The following is a 10,522-nucleotide window of genomic DNA, read 5'->3' on the forward strand; positions in this document are numbered from 1 at the left end:
CAGGGCTCAGAGTGACATGGAGTCAGACTCTTCCAGATCCTGATTCATCCCAAATTCCCCAGATCAATCACCGTTGTTGTCCTCCTGCCCTGTTCGTAGGGGAAGCAGTCCATGATGAATGGCTTCTTCCTACAGCCAAGGGGAGGGGGCCGTGTCCAGACCCAGCAGGGGCTGCTGCTCACCACAGGCTGAGCCTGGGAGTGGACAGCCAGCAGAGGAACCTGCTGGTCAGCTCTGTCCTTCAGGGACTGTGCACCCTCACTGGCTGCACCACAGCAGGCCTAAGCCTCCTGTGCAGGGCTGGCTCTTGTGTGGAGGAGGGCAGGCAGGAAATGTGCTCCTTGTCCTGCTTGTGTGCCAAGAGCTATGGCAGAGGGGAGGCCTAAAGGGGATCCTGCACGGCAAAAGCCAGAAACGTGTGGGAATGGTGCTCAAGACCTGGATAAGGAGGTCCCCTGTGGGCAGACCCAAGCCCAGTAGCCCAGGCTGGTGTTGGGAGAAGCTGTGCACAGCAGGGCATGGTTTCTAGGCAGCACAGGGAGTGGCCCTCACCTGCAGGGCCACGAGGATGTGCTGTCACCACTACCCATTCTTGAAATGACAGCCTGGTAGGCCAGGCCAGAGCTGGCTTCATGAGGGCTCATCTCCTGTATGTTCCTGAAAGAAAGTCTCAGCCCAGGACTCCTGTGCAGGAAGAACTCACAAGGAAGATGGGGAGCCATTCCATGAAGTGAGAGACACAGTCGGATCACCAAAGTGGAGCCCCGCTGTGTTTCTTTTGCTCCCTATCCTGTTTTTCAGGCTGGGTTGAGAAGGAGGCAAAGCAGGGACTATTTCATTCCACTGATGCAAAGACAGAGCCCTTGGGGAAGAAACGGTAACAACTAGTCAAAGAGCAGAAATTGCCCTGAACACGTGAGAAGGGACAAGCCAGGAGACAAGCTGGAAGGACAAGTGATGTGGGAAGTAGAGAAATGAACTCAAACCAGAGAAGAACACATGCCTGCAAGGCAGATGCATGCAAATACACAGTGGAGAAGAAAGTCAACATGCAAATAAACTCTGAGGCAAGTGGATAAAATGCTGCTTTGCAGGGACGAGCTTGACCCCCATAAGAGTCCCAAAACCAGAAGGGCTGTCTGGCAGTGGGTCCCCAGGAGAGGCACACTGACTCTGGGTCTAGATGTGTGACCTAGGGGGGCTGAACGGAGTTGTATTGTGCTCTCAGCCAGAGAACTGGGCTTAGGCAGAGCCAGCAGGGAATGAGAGTAGGCTGAGGCAAAGAGAGAGAAATGGCGTCAAGAAATAGCTTAAGTAGGAGTTGTGAGGAAAGGAAAGGGTTGGAACTGGGAAGAAAGCAATGGGAGCAGGGGAGAAGCATCTCAGACCCAAAGAGGCCCTGAAGACATTGCTGATCATGTTCCCACCACAGGACACCAAGGGACATCAACTCAAGTGGCATCAGAGAAGGAGTTAGTTCTGCATAAAACACACATCTGCACTGGGAACCTGGAGAGGACCAGGACACCGGGAAAGGGAAGGGAGGATATTTGCAGCACAGCGCTTCTCCAGTTCTCTGGTACCACCACAAGTCTCTGCTGACAACAGGTTTCTCACAGCTGCCTGTGACACTTCTCCACATTTGCTTGTGTTATTGACTGTATCCTGTGGAATGAAGTCCAATCCCTGCCAGTGTCCATACTACAGCAGTGGAAAAGGCCTTGCAGAGAGGGAATTTGTACACAAGAACATTGTTATAGGACAAAGGGGAATGGCTTTAAACTGACAGAGGGCAGGTTTTGATTAAATATTAGGGAGGAGTAGTGGTTCCTTCCTAATATTTAGGAAAGTGAGGTGGTGAGGCAAGGTAACCAGTTTCCCATAGGAGATGTATCCCAACTGTAACATGTTCAAGGCCAGGCTGGATGGGGATATGAGCAATCTGGCCTAGAGGAAGGGGTCCCTGCCCATGATCCAGGGGACTTGAAACTAGACTATCCTTAAAAGTCTCTTCCACCCCAAACCGTTCCATGGTTTGTGGATTATTTCCCCACTGTCTAGAGATGGAAAAGGATAGAGAGACATGAACACAGAGCACAGGGCCTTTTTCATTGATCTGATACTGTATTTTCTCTTGTCTGAGATTTCACAATTTGTTAGGCAAAAACCAGTACAGCTAGAGGACATTTTGTGTTTGACTCAACAAAAAGCAAACAGCTCTGCTCAAGGAGACAGAGGAACATTGAATGCCAGGATCTCCCTTCCATTCCTCTGCCTTCCTCCTGGAGAAGTCCATCTCTTTTCAGCCAGAGGCGGCTGGAACCACATAGAGAGAAGAGGACACAAGAACACTGGAGATGCTCCAAAGAGCCTGAGCCTCCCTTTGTTCCCTGAGCCAGCACATGCACTGGGGATGCTGGACAAAGCTCATTTCACTTCCCCACACATGGTCCCACACCACACAGTGAAGATGTGTCAGAGCTCCCCACCCTTCCCAGCACAGCCAGAGCTGTTCCCAGCTCCCTGCTGAGCTCCCAGCTTTACTCAGGACAGGGGTATTTCCATCACACAGTTACTGCTGCAGCTTCACAAATTCGATGATGTTTCCCAGTTGGTGGGACATCATTCCAGTTGTTGAGATTCCTTTCAGGCACATACATTACAGTGCAGTTCTCAGTATGGCCTGGAGCTGGTTCCTCGTTTCGCCAGAACCTGGGACACAGACAGGCTTGTTACTCCCCAGTGCCCACTGTAAAGCACTGCAGGAAAAGGCCACAGTGGGATGTGAAGGCAAGTGGGACTTGAAGGCAAGAGACACAAATTCCCAATGCTGATTCATGGACTGAAGCACTGCCCTTCCTCCAACTCCATATCCCACTGGCACCAGTGGCACATGGAAACCTGCCTCCTTCCTACAGCCTTCCAGCACAACAGAGCCCCCCTGCTCCATCCTGCTGGGGGCAACTGCTCAGCACCACTCACCCCATGCACCTCACTCCCAGCAGAGGCCCGTGCTGGACTCCAGGGAAAGGTTGTTCTCCAGAAGAAGGCACAGCAAGGACAGTCCTGGTGCCCTCTCCCTGTGCCCCATCTCTTTCCGTGCATTTCAGCACAGCCATTTTGCTCACATAAGTGCTGTGTAGGCCAGCCAAGGCCTGTCAAGTCTTAAGGGTTCTTGCTGATGGCAAAATACAGCTTTTTCTAGGCTGAGAGCAATGATTTCCAGATCACAGGTAATTAATTCATAACCAATACCCAGCATAGGTGGGGCCATGTGAACCTGCTGTCCTACACAGCCCTCTCCTGCTGTATTTAAGATCTCTCACGAGGCAGTGAGGTGACAAGCTGTTCACATGCAGTACCTGAAGCTCTCAGATCTCTCCTACTTTCTTTCCCTACCAGGAGTCACACCAAACACTCTTCATCCAGAGACACTCACGTTGCATTCACATTGTAGGGAGTCTTGTCCACCCACTGCCACTGGCCAACATCATCCTCAAACAGACCAATGTAGAAATTCTCTCTGCTCGGAGGCTGAGTTCCCTGCTTGTAGAGAAAATCCTGGCAATCAGAGAGAGAGAGCAATGTCCATGAGTGGCAGGACTGAGCACACTGAGGCATCAGGAATCCCCATGATGTGGGGCTGGTGGCAGAGGGGGCTGGTGTTGCAGACGTGCAGACAGGACCTTCCCCCTCCCCTGCAGGACAAGGAGGGGCTCTGAGTCCCCTCCAGGGCCCAGCACTGTGGCTCTGCCTGCTGGGTCCCTCTCTCTGGGACCCTGTGCACTCACCTGCTCTGCCTTGCTGGTGATCACCACCAGCTGGGAGCCCATCCCAGTGCAGTTCTCTGCACTCTCAGCACAGTTCATGGTGTCAGTGGACAGGAAATAGCAGCTTCCTTGAAACCTTCTCCAGCCCTTTGGGCAGCACATCCAGCCTCGGTCTGTGCAGGGAGAGGACAGACAGATGCAGGCTACTAACTAGAGATGGTGATTGCAGACACCAGGTTTTCCAGGGACAGTGCTCATGTCCTGCTCAGTGACTTTTCCTGACAGAAAGTGCTTGAAGAAACAGGGATAGTACAGACATTCCTTCCCATTGCTTTGGGGTATGACCAGTGAGCCTTGTGTACCCAAAGCCAGGGTAATCCTTGTAAGGGCATCTCAGGGCTCTCCAAGGTTCCTTTGGGGATGTACTTTGACCTGCCCTGGCACAGCCCCTTGAGGCCCTTGGCCCCAAGGAAGAGGGGACATTGGGCTACTGACCTGTGCCTTGTGGCACCGCTGAGTCGCACTCCCACTCCGAGAACTGCTGCTGCAGGGCTGAGGGCTGGTCACTGCTGTGGCAGAAGGGAACCACTGCAAAGGGACAGGAAAGGCAGCAGGATTAGCCCTTGCTCCCAGCTCCTCACACAGCATCTCTGGCCCCTGGACTCTCCTTCCACCATTTCCCCAGCAAGCATGCTCCCAGCTGTCACCTCTCCTGGCCCACCCCAGTGGCACAGCTCCTTCCCAACCAGAAAGAGCCCTGTGCCTTCCAAGTGAGACAGCAGAGGGACCCCTGGAAGCACATCCCTCTGGGGACATGCCACACACACGGCAGGAGGGAGCCCTCCCAGCCACAGCCACTCTGCCATGCACACACCCCCAGCCCAGCTGCCAGTCTACAAAGCAGCCTCTCCTTGTCACCCTCTGTCTCTTCCTCAGCTACACAGCAACAGGCCCCTGGGGCCACCCTCAGCTGGGCCTGTTCCATCAGCAACACCCAGTGCAGGTGAAGGGAATCACTTACAGCTGCAGCTCCTGAAACCAGGGTGCAGCACCATAAACCCCTGGGACTTACTGGCTCCACTTTGTGGGGAATAATGCACTCTTGGTGACAGGCCACAGCCACAATCCCAAGGACTTCCTAGGAACCCAGACACTCATCAGGAGTATGGATTAGGAGCAGATCAGTGTGTGCTCAACAATCCAGATGCCTATTTTCATTGATCATTTAATTTAGAACTATTTTCACTGATGAGCAGAAGAATCCCAGTGGCTCCAGTGCCTGATGAGTGAATTGCTGTAATGGAGGAAGGCTCAGAGGAGATGGGCAATGCCTGGCTGAGCACCCCTATTGTCAATAAAGGTGACCTTGTCCCTACCTAATGATAAAGGATGAGAAGAGAGATGACTTGTGGTTTAGTTCAGCTGAGGGATCTGATGTGCTGTGGAGCTGTTCATCCCTGCAGAGATCAAAAAGGATCAGTGTCTTCCTCAGACAGCCATGAAACCTCTGCTGGCTGGGAGACACTGCTACTGCCTTAGCATTCCTGGGGAATCAGGATGGGAAATCATTGGCTCTGGAAACTCTCCCTTAAGAGAAGAGCTGGCCAAGGTCTCAGCTCATGCAGACTGAGAGAGACTGAGAGGACCCTGCTCTGACGGCCTTGCTGCCACCACAGGCAGTTCCTTACAGAGCCAGCTTATTCAAGAGATCTTACTTATTCCCTGAGATTCAAATGGTGGATTGGGAGCTACAGATGTGTTCCCACAAATGTTGATTCTGCATGAGAAGGGGTCTCTGACCTGTGTTTTGGTGAATGCTGTTGCCCTGCTGGCAGAGGCACTAGGATGTGGGTTTCCCACCTGACCAAGGGCAGCCACCTGAGCCCTTCATCCCAAGGGAATTAAGACACCCTGGAACTCACCAAGCCAGAGGCACAAGGTCCCAATGGCAGCTTTGATTGCAAGGGCACAAATAAGGAAGACCCAGATGTTCAGCCAGGAGCAGCCTCTCTCTTCTGTTGGGGCTGGAAAACACAAAGCAAGAGTGAGGATGTCCCAGCCCAGAGTTAGGAGCAGGATAACCCAGGGGGCTCTGTTCCCCAGCACCCTGCTGGTCCCTTCTTCCAAGCACTGGGAGCCCCTCAGGTGCTGGAAGCAGGTCCTGCTGCCTGTCCCTAGCAGGGGCTCAGAGCCACAGAGTACAGGAGCACAGGGGCTGCCCTGAGGCTGCTTTTCTATTTCCCTGTTTATCACAAGACCTGCCTGGATTCTGCCCAACCCTCACTTCCCCTTTGTCCTGTCAGACCTCCTTTATCCTAAACACATCTTCCACGTTGCCTTCCATTACCCTGTCTGTCTCTGAATGCTCTTTGTGGAGCTCCCTCCTCTTCCTCTCTCTTTGGAGCTTCTTTCCCTCACTCCCTGCATTTTGCCTCTGTCCCATCAGCCCCTTTCTGCAGTGGCACAGTCCCCCAAAGCAGTGAGTGCCCAGCTCAGGGTGTGCACAGCCAGACCCACAGAGGGATTGTTTCCACAGGGGGAAAAGGCACTTGGGAGCTCTTGGGGAGCCCTGGCTGGGGTGTCCTTGGAGACAGCAGAGATGGGAGCAGGCACTTGTGCTCAGAGTGATGCAGAGAGCTTTAGCAGGGCAATGACAGAAGGACAGCCCCCTTCAGCCCCATTGTTTACAGACACAGCACTGAAGGGAATAGCAGGGCACGCTCTGCCTGCACTTCCATTCCCCCTGGCTCTAGGAAAAGCTCATTCTGCCAGCCTGGCCACTGCCCACTGCCCTCATCTCTTGCTTTGCTCTTGCCCTGAGCCCCATCTCCTGCTGCCCACTGCACCATGCCCAGGATCCATCCCAGCCCTGCCTTTCCCCCAACCCCTGTGGCAGGAGGACAGAAAGGAAGGAAGGTTTGGGGCTTACCTGCACTTCCAGGACTGACTCTCCCTTGGCCATTCATCATCTCTGCAGGAGGATCACTCTTCTCCAAGAGTCCCTGTTACCAGTGTGGGCACAGCCTTCCTCCTGCACAGGGCACCTCCCACTCTGGTGAGGGGCCTGAACAGGCTCTAATCTGATGTGCTGAAAAAGCCATATCCTGGGTGTACCCACAGCACAGGAGATTGGGGAACTTTCATCATTACCCTGCCAGGACATTTCACAAGATGGTCATTGCAAAACACCAAGTCACCAAGACAAAGGAAAGCAGATGAAGGAGAGCATCACTGCAGCTCACACAGTCTCCCTTTGCCCAGCCTCAGGCACTTGCACAAGTGATCCATGGCCTTCCTTCTCTGCTGCCTGCTTTCTCCTGCTGAGGCTCCATGTGTGTGACAGTACACACACGGGCAGGTATATTTGGCATTGGCTAGCAAAGGGTTAAACCCACTGAGCACAGCCTCCAAAAGGGAACCAAAAATGAGAGGAAAGCAGATCTGTGACTGATTCTGGGCAGTGACCATTGGCATCCTGAACCCAGAAAACCTGAGCACAACAGAGAACTTGTGACACAGTTTTGGTCTAATTGCATTGGAAGGGAGCTGGGCTTTGAGCAAAGGGGTTCAGCATGACCTGGCACTGTGGGGCAGAAGGATCACTAGGCAGTGCCAGAGTCCATGTGCATGACAGTTCACAAAGTCTCACTTGGTTGTGACTGCAAATGCTGCAGACGTATGTGGAACAGGCTGAGATGTTCCATCAACTGGTTTCTCCTGTGGAGAGGAATGCATGGGGGCAGAGACACAGGAATAGGAGAGCCCACAGCAGCAGCACAGGCATTTCAGCTGAGGTATCACAAGATCAGGCTACAGAACTGCTTACAAGGGAGGACAAGCCTGAGCTCTCTGTAGAAGACATCCCCTGATTCTGTTATTTTGTGCACAACAGGCTGCAGGCAGGGTCAGAGCCTACATTTCTAAACATCTCTATGTAAGCAGTGTTCACAAGCTCTCACTCCACAGAAAAACACATTCCCAAGACTTGTGGAACCTCCAGCCTCCCACCAGACATGCAGGAAGGGCAGCTGCAAGCACACATCCCCTTTGTGGCAGCAGGGCTTCCCCTGGTCCCACACACTTCCTGCTGGAGATGTGGGGTACCTGAGTATCCACAGCTCTCCCAGCAGCCTGTGAAGCACAGGTGAAAGCACAGGGTCACATTGTCACACTGCAGAACTGTGGGTCTGTGCCTACTGCTCCCCTCAGTGCCACCAGTAAGGTCACTCACAGCACTCAGCTGCCAGGGAGTTTCTTACACACAGAGGTGGCCAAGCTGCAGAGCACCCTGGGCTCCATTGCCACTTCCTTCCCACTTCTCCCTTTTCTTTCTCTTACCATGTTCTTGTTTCATCTAAACTTTATTTTCAGACTGTTTCTTCTGTGTCTCGGATGCCTTTCCCTAATGCCCTGGTTACTGTTAAGCTGGTGGTCATGTTCTCCTGTAACAGCAGTGGTTTGGGTCAAATGCCCCCTCACATAGCTGCAGCTATTGGAGTCACACAGCTGTCTGTATTCACACTCCCATTTCTGTCACTTGCTGCTGTCCAGGCCATCTGACCAACAGGAATTGGGATGGGTAAGGCTGGAGAAGGTTCCAAGTCCAAAGAGCAAGGGTGCTCCTGTTCAGAAATGAACTTGGTGGAGGACATTCTCTCTTTCTCAGTAGTTGATGGCCGTTTCTCCATCAACCTGAATCCCCTGAGCACTCCTGCTATCCACTTTTCTGGAATTCCAAATGATTTGAAGGCAAAGACTTATGTGCAGCAAGGACATAAGGGCAAGGAGCCTGGAAGGAAATGCTAACAAAGAGAAAGGCAGAAAGCACAGGACAAGTTCTAGCAGCAGAGACAATACAGGAAGAGAGAACCAATCCCAGAGAAAGTTGTTCCCACTGTGGCTGGTTGCTTTGCCCTCTCACGGCCTGAAATCCAGCCCCACAGCCCTGAGCCCCAGCAGTGGGTGAGGGCAGCTCACAGAGGCAGCTGTCAGGCTCTGCAACTTGTGCTGCAGTTTCTGAGTTTGTTTTCAGCAGGAAAGATTAATTCAATCCAGGAGGAAATTGGAGGATCATTACCATGGAGCTTTCTGAGACAGGTTGTGGAGGACCCAAGGAGGAAATGGACTCTGGTGGCTCTCACACTCCCCAGTGAGGCAGAACTGCTGGGCAAGTAGAGGCTGGGTGGCAGCTTATCTGCGGTAATTCTGAGACGCTGGGATGCAGAATCATGGGAGAAGGCAGCAGGGCAAAAGCCAGGCTCACAACCAGAGGCTTCAGAAGGGCAAACAGTGGCCAGTTTGAGCATTTGTCTGCAAGACTCCCTTGGAAGACTCCCACTCTGATGATGTGCTTCTGCATTGATGCCCACCCTGTGGGAGCCTGTGTCCTTGCTTTCCAAGACATCTGTTCGGCCAATATGTGCAAGCACCAACTTAAGAGAGCCTCTCCAGCCCATTGTGCAGCACCTCCAGTCTCACCTGGGCAGCAATAGCAGGACACACAGTGAACGTGCCCAAGACAGAGAGGGAATGTGGCCTTTTATCTGGAGAGTCCCCAGAGGCATGGGGACAACGCTGGATTGTTCTCTGCAGGCTGCTCCTCAGGCAGCTGAGCACAGCACTGCCCATGTGTCCTAGTGACTGACAGCAAATTGCCAATCTCCTTGCAAAGCCAGTCTTTGCCAGGCAGGAGTAACTGACAGCAGCTTCCTAGGCCCTGACAAGGCAAATGGAGCATCTTTGGGATGGACCTCCTGCACATGAAGAGAGGCTGAGTTAGAAGTGTTCAGACCAGAGGGAGGGAGGGATGCTACCCACTGCCTGACCATCAGTCTCCCACACAGTATTCCATCTCAGCAAAGTGAGGATGCAGGCTGCAGCATTCACACCCACCTCAAAGATCCTCTGTGTGTAACTGCTGGCCTCCCATTGTCCTCAGGATGAGGTTTCCTCCATCAGGCATTTTATGCTTCAGCATGAGATATTTGCAGACAATGGCTCTCATTGCTGTGGGAGATTGTTCCAGCCCTGCTGTCCTGCTGCCTTCTGGAGGGTTACAGCACAGGCTGCACCTTTCACATTAGTCAGCTCCCCAGGGCTCCACAAGTGGAGAGGTGTCACCCTGCACCATGGCCTTGTCACGTCTTGCAGGGAAGGATGAGCTCCAGGACCTGGGGTCTCAGGGCTCAGAGTGACGTGGAGTCAGACTCTTCCAGATCCTGATTCATCCCAAATTCCCCAGATCAATCACCGTTGTTGTCCTCCTGCCCTGTTCGTAGGGGAAGCAGTCCATGATGAATGGCTTCTTCCTACAGCCAAGGGGAGGGGGCCGTGTCCAGACCCAGCAGGGGCTGCTGCTCACCACAGGCTGAGCCTGGGAGTGGACAGCCAGCAGAGGAACCTGCTGGTCAGCTCTGTCCTTCAGGGACTGTGCACCCTCACTGGCTGCACCACAGCAGGCCTAAGCCTCCTATGCAGGGCTGGCTCTTGTGTGGAGGAGGGCAGGCAGGAAATGTGCTCCTTGTCCTGCTTGTGTGCCAAGAGCTATGGCAGAGGGGAGGCCTAAAGGGGATCCTGCACCACAAAAGCCAGAAACGTGTGGGAATGGTGCTCAAGGCCCCAGACACAGCAGCCCTTTCCAGCCAGTGGCAAGCCCAGCAGCCCAGGCTGGTGCTGGGAGAAGCTGTGCTACTGCAGGCTGTGCTTTCCAGGTGTAGGAGAGAGGCCCTCACCTGCAGGGCCACATTGTACAG

The 10,522-nt window shown here is 53.4% G+C and overlaps 1 protein-coding gene across 1 annotated transcript; it reads right to left on the reverse strand.

The window, feature by feature from the left end:
- Positions 1-2,253: 2,253 nt before the first annotated feature.
- Positions 2,254-9,868, reverse strand: LOC131554795 (C-type lectin domain family 4 member E-like). The gene is made up of 7 exons (XM_058800390.1): positions 9,663-9,868; positions 6,700-6,858; positions 5,693-5,794; positions 4,266-4,358; positions 3,792-3,943; positions 3,440-3,561; positions 2,254-2,712 (listed from the first exon to the last, which is right to left on the reverse strand). The coding sequence occupies exons 2-7, from the start codon at positions 6,737-6,739 to the stop codon at positions 2,565-2,567; spliced, it is 657 nt and encodes a 218-aa protein (XP_058656373.1). The 5' UTR covers positions 6,740-6,858; positions 9,663-9,868; the 3' UTR covers positions 2,254-2,564.
- Positions 9,869-10,522: the final 654 nt, after the last annotated feature.

This window comes from Ammospiza caudacuta, chromosome 2 (assembly GCF_027887145.1).
Source record: "Ammospiza caudacuta isolate bAmmCau1 chromosome 2, bAmmCau1.pri, whole genome shotgun sequence".
In the NCBI taxonomy this organism is placed as follows: domain Eukaryota; kingdom Metazoa; phylum Chordata; class Aves; order Passeriformes; family Passerellidae; genus Ammospiza; species Ammospiza caudacuta.

What these genes read in the sequence shown, in the direction of transcription:
- LOC131554795 (XM_058800390.1), bottom strand. Translation starts at nt 6,739, where the DNA reads ATGATGAATGGCCAAGGGAGAGTCAGTCCTGGAAGTGCAG. An exon ending in GACCTTGTGCCTCTGGCTTG is followed by an intron (nt 4,359 to 5,692) that starts GTGAGTTCCAGG and finishes GTCCCTTTGCAG; the next exon opens with TGGTTCCCTTCTGCCACAGC. An exon ending in CCCTACAATGTGAATGCAAC is followed by an intron (nt 2,713 to 3,439) that starts GTGAGTGTCTCT and finishes TCTGTGTCCCAG; the next exon opens with GTTCTGGCGAAACGAGGAAC.